The sequence below is a fragment of the Theobroma cacao genome, chromosome 5 (assembly GCF_053813885.1).
Source record: "Theobroma cacao isolate CCN51 chromosome 5, ASM5381388v1, whole genome shotgun sequence".
In the NCBI taxonomy this organism is placed as follows: Eukaryota; Viridiplantae; Streptophyta; class Magnoliopsida; order Malvales; family Malvaceae; genus Theobroma; species Theobroma cacao.
This window is the reverse complement of record NC_142643.1, coordinates 35,034,811-35,059,704: the sequence shown is the minus strand read 5'-3', so window position 1 is coordinate 35,059,704 and position 24,894 is coordinate 35,034,811. Positions and strand designations below refer to the sequence as shown.

The 24,894-nt window shown below is 30.8% G+C and overlaps 3 protein-coding genes across 8 annotated transcripts; 1 reads left to right on the top strand and 2 right to left on the bottom strand.

The window, feature by feature from the left end:
• The first annotated feature begins 957 nt into the window (after positions 1-957).
• Positions 958-8,174, top strand: LOC18598956 (cycloartenol-C-24-methyltransferase-like). 6 transcript variants are annotated; one of them, XM_018122435.2, is made up of 14 exons: positions 958-1,105; positions 1,614-1,708; positions 2,881-2,947; positions 4,073-4,146; positions 4,252-4,336; positions 4,409-4,464; positions 6,231-6,285; positions 6,475-6,522; positions 6,664-6,747; positions 6,876-6,992; positions 7,073-7,156; positions 7,273-7,398; positions 7,504-7,601; positions 7,850-8,174. In XM_018122435.2, the coding sequence occupies exons 2-14, from the start codon at positions 1,626-1,628 to the stop codon at positions 7,902-7,904; spliced, it is 1,032 nt and encodes a 343-aa protein (XP_017977924.2). In that variant the 5' UTR covers positions 958-1,105; positions 1,614-1,625; the 3' UTR covers positions 7,905-8,174. The 6 variants fall into 6 exon arrangements, with proteins under 6 accessions (XP_017977924.2, XP_007028764.3, XP_007028765.3 ...); XM_007028702.3 differs by having other exon boundaries at positions 960-1,165; positions 1,622-1,708; XM_007028703.3 differs by having other exon boundaries at positions 960-1,165.
• Positions 8,175-8,313: 139 nt separating this feature from the next.
• Positions 8,314-23,120, bottom strand: LOC18598955 (putative cation transporter HKT1;4). Its single transcript, XM_088806852.1, has 3 exons — positions 22,854-23,120; positions 10,575-10,802; positions 8,314-8,530 (listed from the first exon to the last, which is right to left on the bottom strand). The coding sequence occupies exons 1-3, from the start codon at positions 23,006-23,008 to the stop codon at positions 8,335-8,337; spliced, it is 579 nt and encodes a 192-aa protein (XP_088662978.1). The 5' UTR covers positions 23,009-23,120; the 3' UTR covers positions 8,314-8,334.
• A 177-nt stretch (positions 23,121-23,297) lies between these two features.
• Positions 23,298-24,035, bottom strand: LOC148762816 (cation transporter HKT1;3-like). Its single transcript, XM_088806636.1, has one exon. The coding sequence runs from the start codon at positions 24,033-24,035 to the stop codon at positions 23,298-23,300; it is 738 nt and encodes a 245-aa protein (XP_088662762.1).
• Between the last annotated feature and the right edge of the window lie 859 nt (positions 24,036-24,894).

Genomic DNA, 24,894 nt, shown 5'->3' with positions numbered 1-24,894 from the left:
TAATATTTTAATTTTTATATCAAAGTTTGTATAAATAATAACTAATTATAAACAATATGTTATAAAAATTAAGATGATAACTAATAAAATTATCAAGTGCAATCACATAAATAAACTCTATTATAAGTTACATTAATGTTTATGTATAAATTAAATATATGTATATGTATAATATATTACTTTATTATGTATATATGAAATTAATGACACAACTTATATGTTACAATATTTTATATCAAAGTTTGTATAAATAATAACTAATTATAAACAATATGTTATAAAAACTAAATTGATAATTAGTTAAGTTATTAAGTGTAATCATATAAATAAAGTTTATTATAAGTTATAGTATTGCTTATATATAAATTAAATATTTATATGTAATATTTTTATAATTATATATATTTATAATATTTTTTATTACGAACCATTACCAAGATGTAACAATTACAACATATTAATATATAATATATTTATTGTCATATATTATAATATTAACATATAAATTATTATTTAAAATATATAATTTGTAATTTTATATTAATATAAATTTATAAAATAAATATATAATTAAAATTAAATTGTTATGATTATGATTTGTATATATATATATATAATAAATTAATATATTTTAAATATATTATTAACTAAGTTTACTATTATTTCTTCTTAATATATATAAAAAACATTATATAGATTAATATCTATAAATAATTAGTTTAGTTTTTTGATGAATTGATATAAAAATTTTAAATTGAAAACCGATCAAATAGCTAATCAAATATTTTAAACCAATTAATCTAATAAACTAATTAAACTGAATTATTTTATTTAGATCACATTTAATTTAAATGAATAATTAATTTAATTTGATTTTACTCAACTCTATTATTTTTGCATATTTAGTGAGTGTACGGTGGACCCTTTAAATTATTTGTTTCTTATTTTAGATTTGTCATCTTTCTATTAAAATCAAAACTGAAAGCTTGTTAACCGTAGAGGAGGTTCCTCTGTACTTGCAAAGACAAACTTAGATTTTGGCAGTTTTCTTTGATCTTTGAAGCAAATGAGAGCACTAATCTGAGAAGGAGTGGAGTCCAAGAGGGTATCTCAAAGCCCATTTCTACCAATTCTTCGTTTTGTTGACTTTTTAGCTTCTTTCCAAGTGAAGTTCTTCCTCTATTTAGCTGTTGCTCTTCATATTATTTTTATTAAAAAGTGTAGGTGTTTCTTTCGTGAAATGAATTTATTTGGGTAATGAAATTGTTAGCTGTAAAGAATTGAAAAAGGTTTGCATTATATGACAAAAAAGCTTCTTTTTTTTTTTTTTTCATTTTTCATTCAGATTTATGCATTTGTTTTCGCTGCCCTTTACTTATTTGTTTTAGTTTTAATACTTAGAGAGAGAATTTAATAATGGGTGCAGCTCTTTCCTACTCATTTGATTTGAGCAAAAATCTTAGTACTACACATCTAGTAATTTAAGTTAACATGCCTAATTCAATTATGGGTGTATGAATAGTAAATATATCTGGTATCTCATTACTCTGTTTTTAATTTTATTCAATGTAAATGTACATTTTTCTGCAGTGACTTATTTAAGTTTTGGTTAGTTTGGTAGGAGGATGTCAAAATCTGGAGCATTGGATCTTGTTTCTGGGGTTGGTGGAAGCATTGAGAGAAAGGAAGTATTCTCGGCTGTTCAAAAGTAAGTCTTGGCTTTTCTCTTTTTACTTCCATTGTTATTTTTGTTCTTTCTGGTTTAGACGCGCACCCACTTGTTACATTTGCTGATATATGCCATTGATTTGTTTTAGAACTATTTTGGCTTCTATTAGGTTGTTTTTTGCTATTTCTTCTTTAAACAAATAATAAAAAAATCATATTTGATTTAAAATGAGCAAATAAGTAAACGTGGGCAAGACTTAGGTACGATCCTTTAGGTAAGTTCTTGTGGTTCACCCTTCAAAATGATTAGATAAAAACCAACAAATTGAAAATCAAACCAATAGACTGAAAGGTTTTGTTACATAGATCAAGTGTACAAATTTTGAAAAAATTTGAATAAAATTTGGCACTTTATTTTAAAAACGTATTTTATTAAAATTATGATAGTTTTCACCATTCAATAAATAGTGATCAAAACTTGTTTGTAGATAGTATCTTTTATTAACGTTTTACATATTATCGATCTTCTCATTGAATTTTATTGATTGTTGGTTCTAGTTTTCAATATTAATTTTCATTTGATCATTTTCTAAGAAGGAACCTTATGAACTTGACTTAAAGAACCTTATCTAAGTTTTGTCCAATAAATGTAACACACATGCAAGCTTATTGTTTCATATAAAATATCACCATTGCATTTTGATATTTATAAAAATATAGTTTTAGAATTTTAATTATTCAAAAATGTTATTTGTTTTCCAAACATGTTTTTCTTTTTAAACTTTTATTTTAGGAAGCAAAATAACAACCAAATGGAGGCTAACTGGCTAAGTAGTTCCAAACCTTCTCATGTCTCCTAGTCACTAAACACACAATGTTGGGTTTCTTCTTTTGTTATTTTTACTTAAAGTTAGCCGTGCCACCACTTTATAAGCTTTGAGAACTTGCATGAAATTGATTTAATAGTAGATCAAGCACCCAAATTAAAAAGGTCGACTCACATTAGGCATATAAATGCTTCTGATAAGGGTCATAAAGTCAAACTATCAATTGGATAGTAGATATTGTTGACCCAACCTAAGTATCACCTACCCATAACTACCCATAAAAGATATTATATCCATTTAGTTCTCTTTTCAGTTTGAAACAATTGGTTGTGGTTAACTGTTTAGTTTTGGTTTTTAATGACAGTAACTTTAATTTGAACTTTAGGTATGAAAAGTATCATGTTTGTCATGGAGGAGATGATGAAGAGAGGAAAGCTAACTACACAGATATGGTAATGTAAAATTGCCATTTGTTGTGTTATCTTTTATTAGCATGATTCAGACGAGGTTTATCCAACTTTTGTACTAAAGGTTGTAGATTATAGTGGATATTAAAGCTGCAACTAACTTCAAACAAGAAGACACTTTAATTGCTGACAATTGTAATTTGTCACTTTTGTATATTAAGTTGATTTTTGCTATTATGAAAGTGCAGTCTGAAATCTCTAGGTGTATTTTCATGGAAACGATGTATTTTTCATGATTACATTTTTACTGCTGTTTTGAAAAAAAAAAAGCCAACCTGTGATTATATTATTATTATTATTATTATTATTATTATTTTGGGGATGGGGGGATATATATGTTGCTTGTTTGTAACCAAGATTTGATTTGTATTTCCATTCCTTTTTTACTTGTTGGAACAAGTTTGTGCATAGCAGTGCTCTCTTTGGTGTCTCACATTTTAATCATTTGAGGAACACAGGTTGATTCTTAGATGTGGTCAATCTTTTCCCTGTTCTCTATGAAACTTAAGTTTAATTAGCTATCATCGAAAATAATTCTGTCTTAGCTGTGATTCTATGCCTGAAATGCTCAGATTGTGAAAGAGATTAGAGATCCTAAATTATCTTGAGTTTGGCAATCCTGCAAAATTATTTTACAGAGTAGGAGACTACTAATATTGTCATATCAGATTAATGAAAAGTGAGACCCATACATGCTCACACGGCAAGTTTTAATTGCATATCACATTTTGATTTGTTTGGTCAATGGTTGACATGATAGGAAGGGCCTATCTTATAATTTTTTGAGATTAGGAGTCACTATTTATTAATTATGGTTCCTATATCAAAATCTTAAATTTCTTTTCCTTCAACAAGTTTTTGATTAGTAATTTATTTTTATGGTATCTGTGTTAGTGAGATGTTTGCATTTATTCCATGTCATCATTTCTGATGCTGTTGGGGTCCAGTCATTTTTGATGTTTAGGCAGAAAATTGTGTTTTTATTTTTTTAATTGAAGAAAAATTTCATTTTCTTTCTGGTTTTCCTTTTTAATTATCTTAGTGCTGCTAAATGTTCGAAAGTTGAATTACATTTACTTTTATCGAGGACCAATGACTTGTGCCTTTCAGGTTAACAAGTATTATGATCTTGTGACAAGTTTTTATGAATATGGTTGGGGTGAATCTTTCCATTTTGCACCAAGGTAAGGAGTTGTTGGTACAAATGGTTGGATCATCCTTTGGAAGTGTATGCAATTTACTACAGTGTTGGTGATAATTAATGGATGGTATTGGTTTTAAATTTGTAGATGGAAAGGGGAATCACTTCGAGAGAGCATCAAGAGGCATGAGCACTTTCTTGCTTTGCAACTTGGTTTGAAGAAAGGGCAGAAGGTTTCTTTCATAAAACTAATCTCGATTTTTGCCTAAGATGGACAAATGTTTTTCCATTCTGTTTTGTTTCAGGTATTAGATGTGGGCTGTGGAATTGGTGGGCCACTAAGAGAAATTGCTAGATTTAGGTAGGTGATTGTGACTCTTCAGTTCATTAACATTTTCATGCTAAGCAGTATGATGCAAGCACTTACGCAAATTAGTTAAATCCTTTTCTGGCAGTTTGCCAACACGATATGAAAACAAGCCTTAAAAGTTTGTATCATGCTGTGAAAGGTCCCATTTTTCCATATGCATTGAATTGTAAACTACTATTTCAGTTCTTAGTTGGCATAAAATGAGAATATCTTTTACATAGATGATGTTGGAATTCGATAATTTATCTTGGTGAACAGTATGTTTTGAGCACATAAGACCTCATAGTCATTACAGCTGTGTTACATTAATTACCATCTTGTGTTGCCCCCTTTTGTCTTTTTTGCTCAGCCAAAAGTAGATTTTCAGTAATAAGCTGCATGAAGCAGATAGAGTACAAAATGGTGTAGATGCCAGCAACTGGCTAGCAAAGACAGTGACTAGTAATGTCACATAGGGAGTTGGCAATGCCAAATCTACATACAAGACTAAGCAGTAAACATACACTTGGAAAACAGCATAGAAAGTAATGTAATTCTCCAACATCGCAACTGGCACAAAAAGTACTCTAGCTGTAGGTGTGGTTGCCACGATACATTAACACAAGTGTGGTGAGGAGCTTGCCTTATAGATGGGTTCCATACTATCACAGGCTCATACCCAAAACAAAGAGCGCATATGAAAAAGATGAGAGACCTTCATGATATCTCGTCGTTGTCCATTAAAGATTGGACAGCTCAAAACAACAGCCAAGCGTAACTGCAACAAATCATACCAAAAAAATCGCTTCAGATAGAATAGAGTAGCATGCCAAATTGAATGCACAACTGAATTTCTAGAAAGACCTGAATATCATAGGCAGAGGAACCACTGATTCACATGGCAGGAATAAAGCTAACAGCAACAGTAGAACCAGCCAAATAATACCAGCAGAAATTTAGAATGTTTTATGTACTATGCATAAAGTTCTCCATTCATCTTGTGTTGCTCATAGTAGGTCATATTTGTTCAATGTGTGACATTATAGGGATGAAGTGTGAATACTTGCATTTTGTCACTCATTCTGGAACATAAGAAGTTTATCGTTTAGAAAATTAGTGATAAAAAAGTACATCCTTTTCTCTGTTTAGTTGTATATGCCTAGTGAAGTGGCAAAGTTCCAAGTCAATTGCTGAATGCTAAAGTACCAAAACAGAGATTGCTAAATGCTACAAGCACAGGAAACCGTAGCAGTTTGTTTTCATCAGTTTCTATATTGTCTATCTTTGCCTCCAGAGTGTTAAGTAAGAAGTGCCTCACAGTTTAACTCCTTAATACTTTCTAAGTCAAGTTCCTGATCCTTCATTTCAATTACCACTCAGCCTCTCACACTTCAATTTCCACTCATCCTACCTCAGAAAACATTTCACTTTAATGACCTACTAGTTTTCATATTTTACTGAAGTCACTAATTTGATATAGGCCTAATCCATGTATTCTATTAGTTTCAGTTCAACTCTCTTTCTATGAGAAACCCAAAAGGGAAACTGAAAAGAGCTGACCACGTTGACTTCCTGTTGTATTGACATAAGTAATTGGGGGATAGGTAGGACACTTTTCACTCGAGGGCATCTGTTTGTGGAATATATAAAGTTTCTGGCATCTGTTTTCTTTTGTATTCTAAAATTTGTAGGAAAATTGTGTATGCGAAAAGTTTATATTCATTTTTTAACCCTCTATTTTTTTAATCCACGGCTCTGATATTAATAACCTTTTGTAGTGATACATTGCTTACAGGGTTAAACAACAATGAATATCAAATATCAAGAGGAGAGGTATACCAACCTTGGTTTGTTGGGGAACATAACAAATTAAATGCCTTATGTATCTATCTAGCTATCATACTTTAGCAGGAGATTTCTTTATGTTTTTGTTATTCCTTGTTTTTTCTTAATCCAACAATTAAAAGTTAGTGGTTCTAATATTCTGTATGACTTTGTCTGAAAGGTTTAACTGTTTTGTAGGAACTGAATCGCATCAGAGGAGTTGACAATAGTTGCACTTATGTGAAGGTTGGCCATAATTTATTTAACAAGATGCAATTGCTCGTCAGTTTTCACTTTTGCTACTCCAGCTGCAATATGATATTTATATCTGCAGTGTAATGATGTTGAACTTAGACCCCCGAGTGACTTTCGATTCCGATGTTGTAGGCTGACTTCATGAGGATGCCTTTCTCTGACAGTACTTTTGATGCAATATTTGCCATAGAAGCCACTTGTCATGCACCCGATCTGGTATGACATTTAGAGACTCACTGGGTTTTCCAAGAGAGATGTTCAGTAGTTGAGTTTGGCGTACTTACTTTTGAATGTCAAATTGTACTGAGTCCCATTCTATTGAATTTTCTGTTTGGTGGAAATAGCTTAATTGCTACAAAGAAATATACAGAGTGTTGAAACCTGGCCAGTGCTTTGCTGCTTATGAATGGTGCGTTACCGATTCATTTGATCCCATGAACCAAGAGCATCAAAGAATTAAGGTCAAATGAGGCAATTTTTCTTCTATTGCTAACTGAATTTTCCTTATGTCTTCGGTACACTAAATCTAATGTGATGGCAGGGTGAAGTTGAACTGGGAAATGGACTTCCTGACATCAGATCAATGGGACAGTGTCTAGAAGCTCTGAAACTTGCTGGATTTGAGGTTAGCTGCATGGTTTTATATGGTTGTTACACCTTGTTACTACAATGACTTGGAATTTATAGTAGTAATGTTTCTGTATCTTATGATATCTGTTTTAATTCGCCATTGGGTTATAGGTCATATGTGAGAAAGATGTTGCTGTGGACTCACCTCTCCCTTGGCACTTACCCCTGGATAAAGATTATTTCTCACCAAGTAACTTCCGAGTTACAGCTTTTGGACGTTTTGTCACTAGAAATATGGTAAGACTTGGAAACCTGTGTGATGATATGTGAATCTAATTATAGTGTCTTTTCCATCTTTAGTCAAAGCAAAGATCAGTGAGAGATTTTTTTTTCTTTCTGCAGGTCAAAATATTGGAGTTTTTGGGACTTGCTCCAGAAGGTAGTCAAAGAGTACAGCATTTTCTAGAGAAAGCAGCAGATGCTCTTGTTGAAGGTGGAAGGTAAGTGCTTTCTTTGTTTTTATGAAGCATTTTTATGGGAGAACATCTCTTTGAACTCTCTAAAAAAGTCTTCTTCTTTTTAGTCCATATCTCCCCAAACCCTGGAAAATTCCCAGTTTTAAAGCCTATTCTGGTGATGTTATATACATGAAATAGCAGCTAGTGTCCATGTGCACTTTACAATTTATGTGTGTTAGTAGTTGAATGCGGATGTGATATTGATCAATAGAATTATTTGGCTTCTGCAGGAAGGGGATCTTCACGCCAATGTATTTCTTCTTGGCTCGCAAACCCATCCCCTGATGCCTAGCAGCTTCAAACAACTTCTGAGTGATGAAAGTGCTATTCCTTTTTCCTTCACGTCCTGATCTAGTGTATTGGAGACAAATGTTGGCAAAGAAAAAAAAAAAAAAACAAATTGGTTTACATTTTTCCACAATAGTTCCTGGAAAGAACAAATGCTGTGAAGACATTACTAAATTGATTTAAATTGTTTCATCCTTTCAGTGGGCAACAAAAGCTGAAGCTGTAATGAGTTTAATTCCTTAGTACACCCTTTGCCTTCGAATGAAAGTTGCAGATACCACATTCCATTGAATTTCTGTGTTTAGGATTTGGAAGTATGTCCAGGCATTTGCCAAATTACCTCGGGATACTTGAGTTTTCACACAGTTGTTCAATCACTGATCAAAAGAAATAGTCATATAACATTCGATGCCAAAATTTCTAATTACTAAAATCTGCATGCCTTGCCTCCATCCATGTTGAATTTTTTCAGTCTTCCGAAGAACATGACTGCTATGAGAATGATTTTCCCTTCATCACTCCGTCTTCCCACAAATCCATACCATTTGTCGCGGCAATTAGCGTCTGGTTTTAGTTGTCGCTTGCAACTGCAGCCCGTTGTGAGCCCCACGTTGCCATATGCGCTGCAAAAGCCATTTGCATAGGCAAATTATATATATATAACGGTTGAAATGGTTTTAATTTATGAATTTTAAATTTTATATGATCTAGAAGATAAAATATTTAATGTTTGGATAAGTTAATAAAAATATAAATCGTATGAAAAAAATTCAGAATATGTAAATCTCAATAATAATTACACTTGTATAACTTGATTTTTCCCTGTATGAAGTAGATGCTTTTGGAAGTTAGTGGGACAAGTATTATGCGTTTGAGATTCATCTTGAAATTTTTTAATTTTTTTTAGTGAATTATTTTTTGTCATTGTGTCTGCGAACATAGGTCGTGCAAAGATTGAACTACTTCTTGTATTGTTGTGAGTGTGGGTGATTTCTTTCTTTATTCGATTGATTTTGTGTAAGAGTTTAGTCAACTTTTGAGATTATTTCGTTATTTTCACAATATAATACATACAGACATACAAACATTTTTGGAACTGTACAAAGCTCTTTCCCACATCAGAGTCTTTGTGTCATCAAAGTCTTTTGCAATTCAGGCTTTAGACTTGTCATGCCATAAGCCGGTGATGGAGGAATAAAAGCTCGCTTTTCAAAAAAAAAAAATACATACATGCATATATATATATATATATATATATATATATATATATATATATAGTAAGGAAAGAATTTTAGAATCTTTAAGTTCCATGATCAATTTACAAGTTTTAATATATTTTAATTTTAATTTTATTTATTTAAATTTTCAATTGGAAATTTTACAAATTTTTCTGAAGTTGTTTTTTGAAAACTTCAATTCGAAAGTAGGGATTTAAATTTTAATTAAATTTAATATAATATATGTGATAAAACTCATGAAATTAATTTTCTAAATTATTTTCAAATCCATGAATTTGTTATATCTTTATCTATTGGTGAATTTACAAGACCTTAAGGAAGAATAGCTTTGAAATTCATCAACTTATACTCTCAAATACATGTCTATTTAATCTTAGGGTAAAATACACAGACTCCCTCAACTTTTAGTCATAATTTCACATGGATCCATTAGTTTTTAAAATGAAGATTCAACCTTAAATGTGTAAATGGTGTTAATACTTAAAAGTGAAATATCTAAAATACTCTTTTTCGTTTTTTACTCTTTTCTTTCTTTCAAGTTGACCGGTGATGTTTTCTTACCTTGGCCAACCACCAAATCGGTACTCTTTGGGAGCACCGGATCGATGCTCCCTGGAGAGCACCCATATGGCTGGGAGTGGCCGGCTAGTGGAGGTAGGGTAATTTTTTTTTTTGAAAAATTATAATTTTGTAATTTTTAAAATAAATAAAGGGTAAAATTATCTTTTCATTATTCATATGTCATCAAGTTAACGAGTTAACTAAAGATTGAACTTATGCGTCCTGTGGATATATTTTTTTAAGACGAAGTATTTATTTTGAAAACTAATTGATTTGCATGGAATTATGACTAAAAGTTAAAAGATTATGTGTATTTTACCCTAAATCTTAACTAGTGTTTATCTTTATCATTAAAATTTATATAACAAATCAAATCCAAATCCATTTTTCCAAATTTATGTTCCTAAAAATCGCATTAAAGAACTCTGTTTAATTTTCATTTTCTTTCGTTTTTTGGGGAAAAGGGGGGGGGGGGGGGGGGGGGGGGGGGGGGGGGGGGGCGGTAGGAAATGAATGTAAACGTTTTATTTTGAACTTAATTTATTGTAATTACAATTTGAAATTACTTCTAAAGTAGTTTAAATCCAAATCTCACTATTTCTAAAGGCAATATGTTAAAATTTAAATCTCTCACCCTATATCTTGTTCTCTAGAATTTCCTGTGGTCAAAAGAAAAATGATTTTTGCATGTTTAGATCTCCCTCTTGTTTATATTAATCACTCGACACAATGACATTTCAATGGATAAATCCGTAATTTTCATGTCTTATTCGAACTGTTCAGATCACTCTATTTTCAAATTCTTTATCATTATTTTTGATTCTCTCAAAACAATGGAAGACAAATTAATACTAGAATTAACATTTACCTGACCACTTCTAACATAATATTCAAGCCGCTGAAGTTGAGGGGATCTTCCTTCATACTTTTCCTCTCTGTTATGCAAATAAGATTGACAAAGATGGCAAGATACGCAAGTTGTGATAATGTTAGGTTCTCAGCAAAGTTTCCTCTTCTTTTTCTGCTCTCAAATTTTTGTTGATACTGCTCGGTATCATCATTTACAAAAAGGAAGGATGTATAAGGAGGAAGATGCCTGCGGAATAAGGTCAATTGGGAATAAAAGCATTACCACAGGCAATGAAATGAAAAAAAATCCAGAAAGATTATGAAATACTCCCATCAAGAAAGATTAGAAAACATAACCCATGAAGTCCAATTATTTAATTCTGGGTCCAAATAGCTTAGTCTTCTATCAGTGGTAGAGCTAGAAAAATATTCGGTGGAGTGGAGTTGTTAACCACTCGCATTATTTTTATATATGGTTCAAACTTTCAAATGGAACCCTTTCTAGATATTTATGTATTTTATATACTCTCACGATAAAGTTATAGAGTACAAATTGAATACTAAAACTTTATTAAGTGATATTTTATGATTTTTTAATACAAAAAGTTTATTTTATGGAATTATCTCATAAAGTTAAATGTAAAGGTTCACTTTTTCAATTTTTAAATGCTTGCGTAAAGCTTAAATGTAATATTTGGTGGGTAGAGATTTAATGACTGAATATCTCGTCAGGTTATGTCACATAAGTAGGTATGATTTTAGAGTATAATGTTCTATGCTCATTAAGTTTATAATTAAATAAATAAATGACACCATAAAGTTTGTATGGGTAATGTAAAGCAATATCCCGTTATAGGAAAAATTTTGTTATGCTAGTTCTTCATAGTTACTAAAGTGGCTAATTGGCTAGTGTTGTTGAATTATCCTTCCCAATATTTTAGGGATGTTTTTGATCTTGGTGTACTATCATTCACCCAAATATTAAAATTAGAGGGTAGCACAAAAAAATTAACATGTGTGTGGAGATTGGCTAGCTCGAGTAATTTGTTCATCTAAAGGTTGTAAGCTACAAAGGTTCTTGACCGTTTTTAAGTGAAAGGTCTCAATTACGTGTCATGCATTTAGTCTAAAGTTGTTTACATGAGATGTGCCTCGACTCTTTGGTTCTACTCATTTATGGTTTTGGAGTATTTAAATTATCCCATTTATTAAATTTCAAATGTTTAAATTTTCAATCACCTTTTCTGTCAATAGTAATATGACCACCATTGAGATTTTGATTGGGTCAAACTTTAAGAATTAGGAAAATGATGTGGAGTTTGCCATTTAGATATAGACATAAATCTATTTATGAATATAGATAAGCATGTATAATATGCTATTGAAAGTTCTGAGAATGAAAAGAAAGCCTTTGAGGTATGAGAGAAATCCATTAAATTTTGTTTGCTTTTTATTGAGAGGTTTATCCTGATACACCTTTAAGTGGATTTCTTGATACCACTAAAATAAATGAGTTTTTAACTGTAATAGCATAAAGGTATAAGGTGTCATCAAATGTTAAAATTGACACTTTTCTAAAAGGGCTTTATTAGTTAGGAATTACATCATTCAGATGGTCCACTAAATCTAATGCCTCTTTAGAGTTCATTATAAAAGGAAAGAATTTGGTCAATATGCCACTGTAAGGGTTCTAAAGTTGTCTTTAAGAACGAACATAAGTGTTTCGTTTGCAAGAAAAAAGGACTTAACAAACAAGATTGTCTCAAATATAAGACATAGCTACAGAAGTGCAAATGTGAATAGATTCATAAGTAAGAAGAAGCCAAATAAGGATAAGTCTAGAGTCACTACTGGCAACAAAAATAGAAGTGGAAGTTGAGTTTGTAAGAACAGTTTGCTTAAATTTAGTTTTAGTTTCTTAAATAGACATTGCTGATTAAGTTTTGAAATAAGTTATCCATTATTAAGATGATTAATGATTCAAAGGATATTAGCTTGTGCTTTTTTGACTTATGGATTACACAAGTATGTTTAAATCCTATTAATATTTGTCTTATGATATTATGTTAAAAGAGTTGTAAAAAGACATACATAAGAAATCATCTTCCATGTGGCATAGCTACATCACCAAGGAAAGGGTAAAAAGGTCAAGATAAAGGATAACATCATACCTACTCTTATTTCCAATGACTTAGAGGCATGTGTTGATTGTTATAGGGTAAGATGATCAAGATAAAGGGAAATAGATCAAATAGTAGTTTCAATTTATTAGAACTCATTTACACTGCCATAAGTAGATCATTACCCTTACTATCTTCAATAGTAGATATTTTGTGGTATTTATTGGTGATTTTTCTCATCATGGTTATATGTTCTTAATTAAAGAAAGGTTTGAAACTCTTGATAATTTAAAGATCTTTAAAACTAAAGTTGAGAAACAATTAAGAAAAATCATTAAAATTGTCAAGTCTAATAAGGGTGGTGAATATTATGGTAGACATGATACAATAGGACAACAAAAGGATTTGCTTGTCAAATATTTAGAAAGTTAAGTAATAGTGCTCAATACACTATGCTTGGTAGTCTTAAACAAAATGATGTGGTTGAAAAACAGAATCTCATCCTAAAGGATATAATGAAGAGTATGATAAGTGTGGCTCATTTACCAAAATTTTTTTAAGGGGAAGCAATTAAAATAGATATGTATATCTTAAATAGAAGCCTTACCAAATCTATACCTAAAATCCCATTTAAGCTTTGGACTTGATGAAAACCTAGTCTTAATCAGATACATGTTTAAGGATGTTATTCAGAAGTGCGCCTTTATGATCCACTGAAACTAAAATACGATATCGTTCTACTCAATGCTATTTTACTCAGAACCTAGACCATTCTTAAGACTATGAATTTTATTGCTCAAGTAGAGGTGGTAAAATTGTTAAGGTAGAAACAACTAAATTTTTGGAGTTATATATGGTTGATAGTACTTGCTTTCATAATAGAGATGAAGGTGATATATATATATATATATATATATATATATATATATATATATATATATATTTATATAGAGGTATATACATTATATATAATGAAAATTTGAAAATTTTCAAAATAAAATAATAATAAAATTTTTTTATTGATGTACAATAACAAAAATTATAAATTAAATATCTGTGTAATAATATATATAATGATAAATTTGATGTACTATTTATGTGTATATAATTTATAATAATTTACAATAACAAATATATATAGATATATATATATATATATATATAGGTATATACAAAATATATAAGAAGATTTTGAAAATTTTAAAAAAATAATAATGATAAATTTGATGTACTATATATACAAAATTTTTATTGATGTACAATAAAAAAAATTATAAACAAATGTAATAGTATGTATATAATGATAAATTTGATGTACTATTTATGTATAATTTAAAATGAGTTACAATAACAAAAATTATATATGTATATATATGTATGTAACCTATATAATGATAAATTTGGCACTTTACAAAAAAAAAAGTAATGATGATAAACTTAATGTACTATATATACAAAATTTTTTATTGTTATACAAGAACAACAATTATTTATGGAAAAAATATTAATAAAAAATTTGATGTACTATATATGCATAATTTTTAATGATTTAGAAGAACATGGATCATATATATAAGGTTAAAAAATATATATAATCATAAATTTTAAACTTTTCAAAAAAAAATAATATTGATAAATTTGATGCACCATATGTACATAATTTTTATTGATATACAATAACAAAAATTATAAATAAAATATATATGTAATGTTATATATATAATGATAATTGAGCATTTGTGGAAGGACCCATTTGTGACTAAATTATAAATAAAATATATATCCATAATATTGATTTACAGTAACAAAAATTGCATATATGTGTGTGTTTGTGTGTATGTATGTATGTGTACATATATATATATATAATGAATGTGACTAAATTCTTTTGATTAGATTAATAATTCTAGCAATTAATTAATAATTAATTTTTTTATTATCTCATAACGGATGACATCATATGTCCATTACATTTTTCAGAATGGAACAAGATCGGAGTTGGATGTATTCCTAAGTGGATTCAAGTGGATTTCTTAGGATAGAATTTGTGAATGGCGTTGAAGAGTTTATTTCAATTGCCTTTCATCAACCTAGATATGTAAGTGGGAATAAGATTAGATGCTCTTGCTCTTGGTGCATGAATAGCAAGTTCTTAACTGCTGATAAGGTTCAGGAGCATATAGTTTGTCAAGGTTTTATTGGTGCATATACAATATAGGATTCGTATGGTGAATCATTCCATGTCAGACAATCATCAGGACATTTTGTTCATGATCATGTTAAAAAAGTAGTGTATGGTGCTAGAGTAGAAAATTATATGCTAAAATGGTTATGGACGCTTTACATCCAAATTTTCAATCCAGTGTTTGGAATGAAAATAAAGGGGATATTCATAAAGATCCAAATTTGAGAGCTGCAATGTTCTTTTCGTTGCTAAATGATGCTGATTCAGCTTTATGGTCCGGATGCACCAAGCACACAAAATTATCAACTATGTCCCAATTATTGAATGTGAAGTTAGAGTTTAACATGATTGAGACATACTTTGATCGTGTAATGCATCTAATGAAGGAGATGTTGCCATAGCTCGAGTGGCAGTGTCTGTCAAGCCCAGCCCTAAATTATCTGTCAAGTCATACATATAGTTGACACCATGCCTGTGTACTAGAATATCTCAGTAAAATAGGTAAAAGTCGGTATTATACTTAAAAGTACAACTAAGTTAATTTATACCTCGAACTAATTAAAATAGAAATTTTAAGATGAAATTTCAAATTTCATAGTCTAGGGATTTCTCAAAATAGTGATTCAAAGTTTGAGGTCCAGTTTGGAGTCAATCGGGAGAATTGACCGATTAGGGACAAAATGGTTATTTTGTCATTTAAGGACAACACGGGAAATTTTGATCAAGATTAATTATTTAGATTATTTAGGACATAATTGGAGTTTGAGTAGTGAGAAATTTTCAATTCTCGGTATTTCTGGAGGATAAGGGCAAAATGGTAATTTTTCACCACCAACACTTGTCAAATTTGTGGAATTTAATTATGGTGGGAATGGATAAAGATGGAATAAAGGTGTGGTGGAAAATTAAAATGAAAAGTCAAAATTTTAAAAAAGGGCCAATGACATGATGCCACGTGTCATGCCTTTATTAATTTATTATTTTTCCTTTTTAAAAGGCACAAAAACCAGCCCATCTTCCACCCCATGGTTGGCCAAACCAGCAAGAAGAGAGAGAAAATAAAAACCAAACCCTAGAGAGAGAAAATCAAAGAAAAAGTGTGAATTTTCAAAGAAATTAAGTGAAAAAGGTAAGATTTTTTCTATTAAGCTTGAGTTTTCTTATTCCCAAGCATTTCTCCTTATTTTCCATGATTAAATTGCATGTTTTCATGGCTGGTCATATGGGTCTAGAAGGAGAAAATTATTGGATTGATTTGATTTTGATATATGTTAGTGTTTAGTGTTAGTTTAGCATGTTAGTAAACAAAATATGTAGAAAAACATTCATTTTTCCCATTACCTAGCCTTAGCTGAATTTTCAAGTCAATGGTGAGGAACAATGTGATGTTATTTTAGGTTATTTGATTATGAAATCATGGTTTTTGATATGAAAATTAATGAATTATGGAAAGAAAATAAAGTAGGAAAACTTGTGACAATGATGCACCATTTTGGCCGAATTTTTCCAAGAAGGAATATGAATGTGGCTTTGCTGATTTTTGGGTTATTTGGCTGGACATTGGTGATTTGAAGCATTAGAAAAGAAATGGGATCAATTGGAGCTAAATTGAATGCGTATTTCAATTTATCAGGTAAAAGACCGAAATAGGTCAATACGGTGTTTAGGCAAAATTTAGACCTTTTGCATTTCATACCATGCATTAGTGATCTAAATTAGTTATTTCAATTTAAGGGCAACATAGTAAATTCCTTAATTTTATACTGTGTCAAGGTGGTGTGCCCTTCGACAAAGGCAAAGCAATTACGCTTGGGGATTACTAAACTGAATACACCCGAAATCTGAACTTTTGAAACTTGTGAGTAAACCTATTATCGTCTGAATTATCTAGAGTAGTTTTTATTCAATTTTGTGATTTGTGAAAATTATTTTAAATGATGAATTTCTTGTTTTATGAGAAAAATATGCATTTATAAAATAAATGGAATTATAAAATAAATTGAATTTTTTATAAATTGATTTGAAAATAGAATGTTGGATTTGAAAATTTGAGTAATTGGAGACCATGTGATTTATTGTAAATTATGATTTGAATTAAATGGCTTGTGATAAATTGACATGATTGGCTGAATTAATACTTGTGTTGAAAAATATGAAATGTCTGTTTTGCCTTGATAAATTTGTTAGTAATGTAATTGCCATGCTATGCCATTGAGATTTGATCAATTGGTGGATTAAAGATTAACTACTGTAGTGGCGGAGTTCTGTGGACCAGCCTATTAGAGGGGCACGGTAAACTCCTTTATATTCTCACCTCGGTCGTAGAGGCGCGTAAGGTATCTCCTGAGGTGGGCTTTTTGAGTGCACTTCACGTTAACCACCACGTGAAGTGAGAATCAGTCAACGCCAAGGAACGGCTGCCTTTTTTTTTTTTCAAAATAAAAACAAGTTTTATGGTTATATAAAATTTTTCACAGCCTTGGCGGATTCTATTGGATACCCCTGGTCCAGGTGTCTCCGAGTACAGGATTTGGCATGAGCCAAGTTTTGAGAAATTCACGAGCCATATTGATTATTTGGTTGAAATGAATATTTGTGTTGTGAAAAATTTGCTGAAATGAATGGTTTTTAATTGTCTCCCTTTACTCGCCTTTAGATTATTTAGATGGTATTTGTTTACTTACTGAGATTTTATAATCTCACCCTTTTTTTTTATCCCATCATTTCAGGCCGGGTTAGCCTGTAGATAACAGACATTGTCGAGAATTATAGTTGGCCATACTACTTCAAAAACTGTAAGTTTACTGTCTTTACTACTTTTGTTCATTTGTGGGCCCACGTAGCACTGTAAATTAAATTTCATACGTTGTTTTTCCGTATTATAGTTTGTATAAATATATTTAACTTTTACGCTACTAAAAATCATTTTCAGAATACTCTATAAATATTAATTTGTAAGAAAACAAAATATTTTGTCGAATATTTTTATTTTATTTAAATGGTTATAATTCCATTTTAAATCACATTTTAGACATTCAAATTTAATTTCGATTTCGAAATATGCATTTCTCGCTTAAGTACTACATTTTGGTCGAATTTGAAATTTTTGATGAAAAATGATCAAAATGCCCCTATGAAGTGAAATTTATTTTTTCACTATTTTAAATCGAAAAAAGGCTTAAAAGCCTCTAAAATACAACATTTGGCGATGATTAACCACAGGGGAGATAAGAAACTGATACGAAAGCCTTGCGAGGTCTCATATGGTATTCGGGGGATGAGTGCTTATCGGGACATCGCGATGGTTGTCACGGACTCAAGGATGGTTCCGGGTCATGACAGTGTCGATCTGCGAAGGCCTAGCAAAATCGTCAGACAAAGAAGGACGGTAGCATAGCAAAGCACATAGAGGGTTTTTTACCTTTTGCTTTACATCAGAAGAAAATGGTACGTGCTCTTAACTTGTAAAGTCAATAATGTGAGCATTTTGTTGTTGTTGTTGTTGTTGTTGTGTTGTCGACAATTGCAAAGCGAAGCCATGCATATATTTTGATGATGCGTTTGTTTTTCTTCTGAATGCATTATGAGTTGTCATTGTTTTACGATTTTAAAACATGTAGTCATTATGTTGTTGAAGATTGCACAAACTTGCATATTGGTGATGATGCATTTTTTTTCTTATTGTGATTTCAGTCCGAGATGTTGCAAAGATCGGTAACATTCTCTGAGGTTTTCGAGCGCAGTCACAAGCGACAAAAGGTACTAGAGAGTTTGTGGACAACAAGTTGAAGGCTGTTAGTGTATGTAATAAAAATGAGTTAGTTTATTTTCATTATATTATTGATATGTGTATAAGTTACTTAACAATTTCATTAATATATAATGTCATTTCCCATTCTATTTGTAGGAATCATATACATCTGCTATATTATAGAAGTACGGTGATTATCTATCATCCCAGCCAAAGTTTGATCCAGTAGCATGATCTGAGGCAATTAGAGGGTCCAAACCACTCAGACCACGTTTACGAGTTTAACACCAAGATGCCACCTGTTACACTATTTGCTCTAGTTGCGACATCTAAGTCAGCCAGTGGTTTGATGCCTTTTGCTACTACTGCATGTGTTTCAGCATTTGAACCTGAGGGCTAGCAACAAATGAAGAACGATGTGAAGGAGTTGAAGATTGACGTGCATGATATTAAGTCCATCATGAAAGTTATCCGTAAGAGGTTTCTAGATCCAACTAGTGAGTCTTCATCATCCCAATAGTTGCATCCTATGTCATAATAGCAATCTCCCCTTCCTAATGATTTGACTGATGGACACCTATAATTCCTTTTCATTGTACTATCGATTCCTTCTATTAACGTTTTGCATTGATTTTGGGTTAACATTTCTTTTTTAATTTTCAAAATATTTGGTATGTTTTTCCTGTTATATAATTCATTTAGAGTAATTAATTTTCCAAACAAAATTATTACTTTTAATATATTAATATTATTATTAAATGTAGGAAACACGAAAAAAATTATAAGAAGTTAATTATTACCGACAAAATTCTTTTAATATCGACGTATCTTTTTGTTGTTACCGATGGAATTTGCTTCCTCACCAACGGAATAATACACATTACCGACAAAATATAAAACAAATTTAGTTGCTAATTCGTTGAGAATTCCGTAGGTGAATTCGTCGGTAAACTACCTATGGCTTTGTCGATCGCCTTATTCGTCGGTAAACTACTAATGGATTTACTAATAGTAAACTTTTAGTCGGTGACTTTATTGATGAAATTTTTCGATGAATTTCTTACATCACCGATGAATTTTTTAGCCGACAGATTGGATTCTTTATTGACGAAAATACCGATTAAAAAATTTAGTCAGTGAGGTTACAGATAGAATTTTTAAATAACTACAGAAAACTTTTACCAAAGAGGGTATTTTGGACTGATGATCGATGGATTTTTCCATTGATAATTAAGATTACCAACGGAATGCACACCTTCATTGACGAAATTTTCCATCAATAAAACCTAATTTTTTAGTAATGTGCAAAGGTGGAGTGTGCTAGTTATTAAAGGTGATAAATTGAACTTGACACAATGCCTTAAAATTATTTTAAGAGGGTATCTATGAAAGCAATGTCATATGCTACTACAATAAGGAGCTTGATGTATGCTCATTTGTGCATGGGGCTTGACATTGCTTATGTAATGGGTCTTTTGGGAAGATAGTTGTTATCCTAATAAAGATCATTAAGAAGTTGCAAAGAAGGTAATGAGAAATTTGAATAGGACTAAGGATTATATGCTGGTTTATGAAAATGTTTAAGGCCTTAAGATGAAAAGTTATACAGATTCTAACTTAGCCATTGTTGAAATTATAAGAAGTCTTTTTTAAGTTGACAGGTGGTGGAAAGGAAAGTATAAAGAAACACTTATGACCTCATTCATTATGCAAGCAGAATCTGTAGCATGCTATAGAGCATCTACACAAGCTTTCTTGTTAATAAATATCATTAAAGAATTGTTGGTGGTTGACTCCATTACTAGACCCATACAATTGTACTATGACAACATTGTAATGGTTTTGTTTACTAACAACGATATAAGGTATCACAGGAGCTGAGCATATGGAGATAAAATATTTGACAGTTAAAGAACTTGTATAAAATGGTGACATTTAAGTAAAATGTATTAGAAACGATGACGTAATAGCTAATCCTCTAACTAAGAGAACGTGTTTTGTCAATTTCAAGAAACATATTTTGACATGAGTATTCTGAAGTCTTTAGATGTATTTTGATAATGGAAGGATTTGATATTGTTTTATGCTTAGTTCATAATTTGTTTGGAACACACCCTTAGTGATGTCTTTGGATTTACTATAAATAATGATACTTCCATTATATTTGGTCATAAAGTGTTTATGAATATATACATTTTTACAATATGTGACTATTTAAGACATGTATCTATCTTAAGCATATTATAATTTTTTAATATCACATTTTGCATAAGATAACTTTAAGTAAAAAATAGTTATTTTGAAAGTAGAGATTTCTTTATTGCAAAAGTAATAGAATAGAGGACAATACTATAATAAATTTGGACTTATAAAGTTTTAGGTAACATTTCTTTTTATGTAATGAAGTCTTAAAAAGTGTAATTATTTAAATTTTTAATTTATTTTTTTCACATTTAGTAGTAATATTAAAAGTACAATCTTTGGTAGTGTATGCAATATCTATAATTACTTTTTATTCATAACATACTAAAATTTTGTATAATATAATCAAATTTACAAATTATTATAAAACATATAAAATGTAACACATTTTAAAAATACACAGTCTTATGTCAATTTTATTGTAATGTAAAGTACGCAGTTATCGGTGATGACGATAAGTGCTAGATATCACGAATTAGCTAATTAATAGTTTGATAGTCGCATATTTACTGTTAATTAAGAAAATTGAAGAATTTTGAACTCGATAATTTTTCTTTTCAAAATTTATTGTAAATGGTCTATGTAATGCTAAAGTACTGTAAATACTATTAATAGTTAATTAAATGTTATTAAAAGTCTTCTATAGTTTTCCTCTGTCTATGCGAGCACTCGTACACGCTAAGTTACAACTTCAGAATTGTGTTTATGAATATCATTGTGACACCTCCACAGATGAAATGACATTTTAAAATTTTGACTTTGGGATAGTATGAAAATTAATTATCTTTGGCACCTCAACAGTCAAATGACTGGCTATGGAAATTAAATAAATTAATTATCTTTGGCACCTCTACAGTCAAATGAGTGGCTATGGAAATTAAATAGATTAAGGGCTTGTAAGGGTTAATTTGTAGGGGGAAGAATGGTCCAATGGAAACATGTGGGGAAAAAATTGAAGGGAAAGAAAAGACTAATTGTGTAGGCAATGGATTTTAAAATGTAAAGAATAATGCTAAATGAGTATAACAAAAATTGATATGAAATCAGGCCAAGGGATATAAAGAAAATTGTCTAATTTGAAGTTGTATGAATTTTCGAGTAATGCCATTGGGTCTGAGGACTGACCTTTTCGGTCTTCAGATTTTGGTCTAATGAACATTTTTCAAATGTGAATTAATTGGTTTTATAGTGAGATGCCAATTTAGGATATACTGATATTTAAAATATTTTGTATCATTTATGAAAATTTTAATCATGCAATTTGATTCTTTTAGTATATATTTTTAAATAAAACATTATATACATTAATGAAGAGAAAAGAAAGTTATTTTATGTCGAATGTGTTAACAGATAAAATCATATAGCTCAAGCAAGCCGGTTGCGGCAAATCAAGAATTCATGATTAATGTAATAGAAGTTTTGGGTTGATTACCTAAGTAAAGCATGCACCTGAAAGACAGAATCTAGGTAAAGGTTTTTAGATCAAGTTCATAAAATTTTTCTTTAAAACTGATCAAATGAAAATTAAATAGTATACAAAAGTCAAAGCAATTGTTTTGATACTTTCTTAAAATAAGCATTTTATTAAAAATTCTAACAAAATTTTGACGGTTCAATAAATATTAATAAAAATTTATTTATAAATATTATTTTAATTAATTTTTTTACATATTATTGATCTTCTCATCAAATTTTATTAATCCGATAATTTGAATTTTTAAATTTATTTTTTGATCGTTTTTTAAAGAACCTCAACAACTTGACTAAAAAACTTTAGCTAAGTTCTACCTCAGCTCAGAAGCTTCACTTGAGAGTGAAGCAGCGATGCTAGTTAAATATTATCTAATCACAAGACTATAAATTCTTTGTAATTTAATGTGAGTCATTAGTTTGTCCTATAATTTTGTATTTCATTGTCAAAAAACAAAAATAACTAGAAGCAAAAAGAATGTTGAAATCAGGGAGGAGGAGAAAGAATATAAGAAAAACTAACAAGCCTATGCCATGTGAAATCAGAGAGAGAGAGAGAGAGAGACTGACATCATGACGATGAGTATAACCAGTATGGCTGCAGAGATCGTTGAGAGGTCGACAATGGTTTCACCTGTATGCCTTGTGTTGACGCTTTGAAAGAATAGGCCAATTATTTTCTCGTAAGGATCCAATCCAATCAAGGCCTCTGAATTCCATTCCATGGCACAGAAGAATATGAGCTGAGCCGCTGTGAACCCAAAAACAGTGAAAACCAAATAACATGAACGCCGGTTCGGAAGCAAGTGATGATATCCAATTGCCCTTGTGCTCTTCAGCAAATAATTGGAATATTCCACTTTTCTAACGACTTTTCCAAGAACCCATATTGAAAATCGTAAGCATGCAGGAAATAGACTGTTTCCTTGAAGAACCTGAGGGATAAGTATAAGGAGGAGGCCTGAGTTTTTGGCGAAGACTAGCATGTTTTCGTTTGTAGGAACAAAGCCGCAATTAGAAAAAGTTGAAACAGTGGTGAAAAGTGAGAATGTGAATAGATTCAGTCCCTTTCTCTTTAGTATATCTTTTGCACTTGAAAACAAGGGATAGATAAAGAGCAACTAGAGCAACTCCAAACAGATGAACTACTAAAAGATAGCCCAAAACAACGAAGGTCGGAAACTTGATTGAATGGTAAATCATCAAATGTTCACCATCAAACGCCTCACCTTGGTTATGAGTCTGTTCTTCTGCTTGTCGATTCCCTGGCTTTGGGTTCATTATCACTCTCGACTCGATTCCGCTAATAACAATATTTTTCGGGTTGAAGGAACTATCACTACGAAGGGAAGCAACATTTTCTCCAGCTCTGCGTTGCTTTGGCTTAGAGTTGCTCATGAAATGTCCAGCCACAGAAGTAAAGACCTCCCCACCGACGAACATCACAATGGTCATTACAATAAGTTGGGGATTGGAAAAAATCTCCATTTCAACAGTGGACATGCTGGAAACTGTGGCTGCAGACACAGAGGTAAAAAGCAGATCCAAATTCCTAGGTTTAGAAGAATCGGTTCTCGGTTTCAAAACCTTGAGAACCCAAAATCCAACCAAAGAAAGGGAAAAAAAATAACCAATATGAATCCATAATGGGTTCACTCTATGGCAAGCCACTTTGCTAAGACCTGCTAATTTAAAGCATGAGGATGCAAGGATATGTTGCATCTTCTTCTGAAAACAGGAAAGCTTCTTCATCTTTATATACCTTGCCAGAGGGAAAATTTTTCCAGAAAATGAGCAAGGAAAACTTGTTCATCAATTTCATGGCGTTATTATTCGTGCCTGACTAGATATTTGAGATCTATTTAATACAAATAAATTGCCGTTGCTGATGACCACACCTAGCAATTAGCATCCTCTCGTATATCCATTTTATATCCATTTTCTTACAATCGATAAGGCTTAAATATAGAGGAATTGTGAGAAATAACCTTCATCATAAGCTCAATTCAAAAATATTATTTTTTATAATTTTAACTATTTTTAGTCAATTTTTGGCATGACTTGACAACAATACCTTTTAAACAATTTCAGACAAATTAAAATAATTTCAATTTTCTCTATCCCACCATCCAAACAAAAATTTTAAAATTAAATCTCGATTTCTCTCTCTGATCAAATACTGTCTATCTCGCCATTCAGAGATGACATCAAGCTCTTTTTTATTTTGTTTTATTTTTTTAGATGACGGATCTTGGGGTTTTCAAGGACGATGAATAACGATTTTGTTCTTCTATGGTGATTGTAGGCAGGATGATGAATTTGGTAATTGGATGCTTTCTGGTGATGACTTGCTTCGAAACGTGTGCTGCGATGGAGATGCTTGTGTTGATGAGTTGGATCAGATTGGTTAAGATGATGGGCTCAGGGAGAAGAAATAGCTAAAGTATGTTTAATGGGTTGTTATAATGGTTCACGGTTTTGTTGTGTCTAGGATTGAGATGATTGTTAAGTATGCTTGTTGGGGATTTTGATTTTTTTTATGGGATTTTGAATTGAAATTTTTCAAGAAATATTTTGTAAAGGGAGTATATTTTGTTTTTGCATAAGGGGA

Excerpts from the sequence above, each read along its gene's own strand:
- LOC18598956 (XM_018122435.2), top strand. The coding sequence starts at position 1,626 with ATGTCAAAATCTGGAGCATTGGATCTTGTTTCTGGGGTTGGTGGAAGC. Across the intron at positions 4,147-4,251 it reads TCTTTCCATTTTGCACCAAG|ATGGAAAGGGGAATCACTTC; the intron begins GTAAGGAGTTGT and ends TTAAATTTGTAG. Across the intron at positions 6,748-6,875 it reads CTTGTCATGCACCCGATCTG|CTTAATTGCTACAAAGAAAT; the intron begins GTATGACATTTA and ends TGGTGGAAATAG.
- LOC18598955 (XM_088806852.1), bottom strand. The coding sequence starts at position 23,008 with ATGGAATGGAATTCAGAGGCCTTGATTGGATTGGATCCTTACGAGAAA. Across the intron at positions 10,803-22,853 it reads GTTATACTCATCGTCATGAT|GCATCTTCCTCCTTATACAT; the intron begins GTCAGTCTCTCT and ends CTTATTCCGCAG. Across the intron at positions 8,531-10,574 it reads ATTATGTTAGAAGTGGTCAG|CGCATATGGCAACGTGGGGC; the intron begins GTAAATGTTAAT and ends TGGCTTTTGCAG.
- LOC148762816 (XM_088806636.1), bottom strand. The coding sequence starts at position 24,035 with ATGAAGAAGCTTTCCTGTTTTCAGAAGAAGATGCAACATATCCTTGCA.